At 35.9% G+C, this 5,216-nt stretch overlaps 1 protein-coding gene across 1 annotated transcript in view; it reads right to left on the bottom strand.

Annotated features, from left to right (window-relative positions):
- Positions 1 to 464: 464 nt before the first annotated feature.
- Positions 465 to 5,216, bottom strand: part of ssp3 (short spindle 3) — a 48,627-nt gene continuing 43,875 nt past the window's right edge. Inside the window, exons 18-21 of the mRNA XM_013313314.1 lie at positions 5,086 to 5,200; positions 4,523 to 4,623; positions 2,576 to 2,737; positions 465 to 1,668 (exon numbers count right to left, since the gene is read on the bottom strand). Coding sequence (XP_013168768.1) covers positions 1,573 to 1,668; positions 2,576 to 2,737; positions 4,523 to 4,623; positions 5,086 to 5,200 — 474 coding nt within the window. The 3' untranslated portion in view covers positions 465 to 1,572. The remainder of the gene's footprint in view (positions 1,669 to 2,575; positions 2,738 to 4,522; positions 4,624 to 5,085; positions 5,201 to 5,216) is intronic.

Raw genomic sequence — 5,216 nt, 5'->3', positions numbered from 1 at the left:
TCTTTCAGTGCATCCCCTTTTTTCGTCTCTTATAAAAGGTAGCAGTCGCTTCGCTATTTCGGTAAATTAAGGTGACCACTCGTTTGCCATCTTATAATATAAATCATTGATTCGACGAGCCGCGAGCTACTTGATGATTCAGTTCGCAGCTGGGAACGCAAAACACAACTCTATGTAAGTTCAAATAGAAGTGAGCTGCGAGTCACTGATCTGTTTTACACATATGAGCCGTGACTTGTAGATCAATTTTAGTTGAGTTACCCATGTCTATTCAATCAACAATTACCCAACATTTGGACAGATGGAGGATTAGGGCATTCTACGCTAAGAAACTTTCAGTCTCGAAGATTTAGTTAAAAAAAAATCAATAAGAAATCTAATAGTTTTTATTATAAAATTAATTTACCAATAGTTATCCAAAAATAAATATCATAAAATCTTTAATACGAGAGACAAAAAATAATTTGCGATGTTAATAATAAATTTAAGAAGGAAAATACGAAAGATGAGAGAGTTTCCTAGAGGCGGGGAACATCCACTTATGTATATATGATTAACAATAAATTTACACAACATTTACTTGAAAATATCGTTTTTTTAATAGTCTAAAGAAGAAAAATCTAACTTTAAAAATATATTATAAAAAAAAAAACTATTCGTCAAGACGATTGAAACATATCTCAAACGGAAAGACTAAAAGGCTGATAGTACAATCATTAGGAACATAAAACTGGTGAAAATCCAGTCCATAATTCCTCAAAATCAATTCATTATTAAATTGCAAAATCCCGAATTACCTTGAATAGTTATAATAAAAAATACAATTCTTCATATAAATATAAGACTATTAACAAAACGATAGTATATTTTGTGACTACAATTTATCACTAAACTAACGACGAGATACGTTCGCTAACAACCTATAGCCTGGTATAGTGCTATACAAACTTTATGACTGCTCGCAGACGTTGCGTACAACCGAATTTATTTTCTATAGTTCTCTTCAAATATCTAGGCGGTCGAAGGTCATATGCGCTACGAGGTACCCTACCCCCACAACTACAGCCACACTCAAACACACCTAAAATAGTGTTCTGCGCAGTGACTTTCGCGAATTTAAAGGGCCGTAAGATATGTGAAAATAACTATACCCATTTCGGAAAAAATATTTAACTTGTTAAGTAACTCAAAAACTTGTCTGCTAAATTACATTTTTAATAGATATATTTGTGACAAGTTATTGAGCGATATTCCATCCTAAATGGGAAATGACTTTAATTCGTTATACAATATTAGGTAAGAGGCGAAAGCGGAATATGTGCCTCGAGCCGACGAGCGGTTATAAAGTTTGAATACTGTTATACATTTGTGATATCGGCAAACAATACGCACAAAACTAAACATGTAACGTTGAGTTTCCACTAGTAAACACTTACAAAAACATGTGCCTCTCAATATTGAAACCAAGGTAACATGATACAAGTGCCAGTTTTAACCACAGAGCATTGAAACACAGACAGGTTAAAATTAATTCGCAATAGCGTTGTTTAATCAATTTGCTTTATTAAAGCTTTAGTTATTTGTGTTATTTCTATTACGTGCTTGTTTTAAAATTTGTATCAATTTAAGTTTCTGAGCATCTTCACTCTCCATGAACGTGGTGAGCATCTGTGAATATTTTAATTATATTAACTATGGATTATAAAGATTAATTGCAATTTTATATATGCAATTGAAGCATCAATAGCCTAAGGTTGGTACGGATTTCCGATCACGAAGTCGGGGTTCGAATCCCGTCATTCGACTATTGTCGTAAACGTATCGTTGAAATGAAATTATTCAAAATTTCGTAAGACATTATACTAAAGTGATATATAAACACGGCTAAACACTCACGTATATTTGTCCGGTGGCGGCACCGACTAGTTTCGAGCTCATCGGGGGCCCTTCATCAGGATGAGTGGTACTGGTATTGTTTCGCGGACGCGGCGAAGTGCCCACGATGGGCTCGAAACTAGTTGGTGCCGCCACCGGACGAATATACGTGAGTGTTTAGCCGTGTTTATATATCAGTTTCGTTGAAATGAAACAAATATACTTTATTTTACATCCCTTCCTTTTCTTTCTTTATAATTTCATTTACAAAAAGCCATCAATCGATATCAATTTGAAATTGTCGAAAATTAATGTATAGTGTACGTAGCACGAATATTTGTGACAATCGTCATAGACAAAGTATTAAAGTTTGTGCAGAAAATTATACGACATAAAGTACACAAACAAAAATCATACAATTTTTAACATAATTGACAATCCAAAGGTCTCAAATATTTGTGCTACAGCGGAGCACAGTCTTCGGAGCGATTCCATAACGAACTTCCTAAATGTATAGCACTGACATTAACTTTGGATAAGTCACGTGATTGTCGCGCCTCAGTTACATACAGTTTTAAAGTTCGCTATGGAATCGCTTCGTAGCGAATGCACTTTGTCTAAACCTTCTAAAAAGACGAAAAGACAAAAGACATCAACAAAATGACAAATTCTAGTATCCTAGTCAAATGCATAAACTCACGTCCAAGCTGAACTCTGCTGCAATGGCGTTCGCTGTGGCCGGTCTCTCAGCTAACGCCAGCAATGTCGGCAGCAGCGCATGACTGTGCACACTGGACACCAGCCAGTTGGCCGGCAACGTGCACAGAGTGCGGATCACGCTCCAACCCTCACAGATCGTGTCCTAAATACCACAAACATATATTATATTCTTGGGCGTCGCTATAAATGAGTAGGAGAGTAAAATAGATATAAAAATACCTTCAAATGAAACCATATGGTCGCTGTATCTACCAAATCGTACTGGGCCAGCGTGATTAACTATGGCCTAGTTACTTAGGGTAGGCACCGAGACCCTCAGTAGGGACGTAGTGAGCTGATGATGAAGTAATGGTAGCTGCCCCTTAGACCAAAGCTAGATCATCAGCTGGCGATGCCCATGACTGTATTACGACAAATACCCTTAACCGTTTGACCGCCGATGATCGATATAGACGTCAACGTGGTTATAAAAGAGTATTTTCTTATCCTTAATTGTGTATCACCAAAACTGGGTTTGGTATACATACTTACATACTGTATTTCAAAAACCTGCGTATCTTTCTATAATCATGATTTCTGGTCTGAATATATCAGCGTGCAATAAATAAGATAAAATTTAATTATGACACTAAGTTTTTTATGGTTAATCCAAAAATATTTCATACTTGAAACTATTCTCCTATCGTATTTCTGCCGAGTACAATTAAAAATTTAATTATTTACAATTTCGTTTACAAAAATGTCTTCAAAACAATGTTATACTAACTTAAAATTCCGAAACATGGCAATATTACGACTCCACATTAGTAGCGCATCTGTTACTTCGTAGTAATTGATTATAAAGTGGAAACAATATAAATTATTCATAGTAATGGTCAGACAAGTCGTGTGCGAGTCATCGCCCCTAAAACACTTCCTTAACCCACACCTGTGTTCGTGGGAACTTCTTAAGACTGAACGACAAAAAGGAAATTTTGTTTCTTTATATTTTTTATTTAACTTTAAATTTAATAAGTCTTTGTACAAAATGTTAATTATTTTTAAGTTTAATAATTAATTTTATTTTAATATTCAAATATTTGTTTTTATCATATAAATATAAAAACATTTGAATCGACAAAATATTTGTGCAAAACTCTTTCGTTTTTGTTCAGAGATTTTTTTTAATTCGTGTTATAATTAAAATTATAAATACAATGTATATTTAAATCTGAAATAAATATCGTTTAAATTCATCTCATCTCGCTATCAGTCGGCCCAGATACCGCTGACGAGACGCCGTAGAGCTAGATCTGCGGGAGCTACAAGTGATGGATTGCCAGAAGACGCAAGACAGGAGACTTTGGCCTTCTCTTATGTCGGAGAACACCTACTTTGGGTCGATGTGCCAGGGGACTAAGTAAGAAAATGCCTCTCATCGTTTCTATATTTACAAAAATATTAAAGTCGACACGTTTTGGTCCTTCAATTTAACTCCAAAGACATTTACCCAGCAATTTTCTTTAAGAGACATTTTAGCACGCATGATTAAATTCACTACAGTTTACGGTAAGAAATAACAAACAAGACATAAACACGTGTTAAACAGGTGTTGCCCGCATGAGAACCCTAACTGCGGATGTCCAACGGAAATTAGATTTTTTTTTAAACATTTTAGGTGACCGGTGTCCCATGATAATGGTGCAAATGGAATCATTTTATTTATGTACCAAAAGTCGTGCGACTTCATCACTGCAAAGTTTTAAAAAAATATTCTTAAATATTATCGCGTGCATCAGCTGCCTTCCCCTCAGAGTCTAGTCAAAATCGGTCCAGCTGTTTAAGAACAAATGCGACCTAGCGTGCAGATTCTAACTAATAATGTCTAAAAACAGATAAGCCTTATTTACGTATAGTATAGAAAATATTAAATATTATATTTACTGACCTGTAATTGAGGATTATCGACTACCACAAAACCGACGAGCACGATCAAATCCAGCACCATTGTCTCTGACAGCGACTGATCCAAACGCTGTCCAGTAGCACCTGTTTAAAAATATTTCAAACGATGCTAGTAAAACATCACTTTCAATACTCAGAGTTATTTAATCATCATTAAAGGCATCATTGTGTAAATTTTGTGAGACTAATATTAGGGAGTGGACGGGGATTAGGTCAGCAGAGGAACTGTTTCGCCTTGCGCTTGACAGAACCAAATATTCCAAGTTAGCGACCAACCTTCAAGACTGAAGACCTCTTCAGTCTCTAGTACCTACTAGAAGAAGAATATCACAAAGCTTCCGTAAAAATTAAACGATAAAGTATAATATATGCATATCAAAAGACTGGCTTCCACAGAAGTTTTGCAGAGCTGGATATTAACAGAATACCGCTCAGTAGGTACTTCAGCATTCGAGAACAAGAATTAGGATTAAATTGATTCAGTCTTAAGTAGAAAAGGGTGAACGAAGGATTAGGGAGGTGGGAGATTTATGGAGAGAAGAATACCTCTTCTGTTGTTCTGCACTCGCGGCGCCTCCTTGTCGCTGGGCGCGTGCTGAGACAGCAGTCGGGCGACAGCAGCGCGGAACTCTAGTGGCCAACCACCTTCTCCAAATGCTTCCTACATAAAACATTAT

This window comes from Papilio xuthus, unplaced genomic scaffold (genome assembly GCF_000836235.2).
Source record: "Papilio xuthus unplaced genomic scaffold, Pxut_1.1 DF827570.1, whole genome shotgun sequence".
NCBI classification, from domain to species: Eukaryota; Metazoa; Arthropoda; class Insecta; order Lepidoptera; family Papilionidae; genus Papilio; species Papilio xuthus.
The sequence above is the reverse complement of the archived record's forward strand: the minus strand, read 5'-3'. Positions and strand labels throughout refer to the sequence as shown.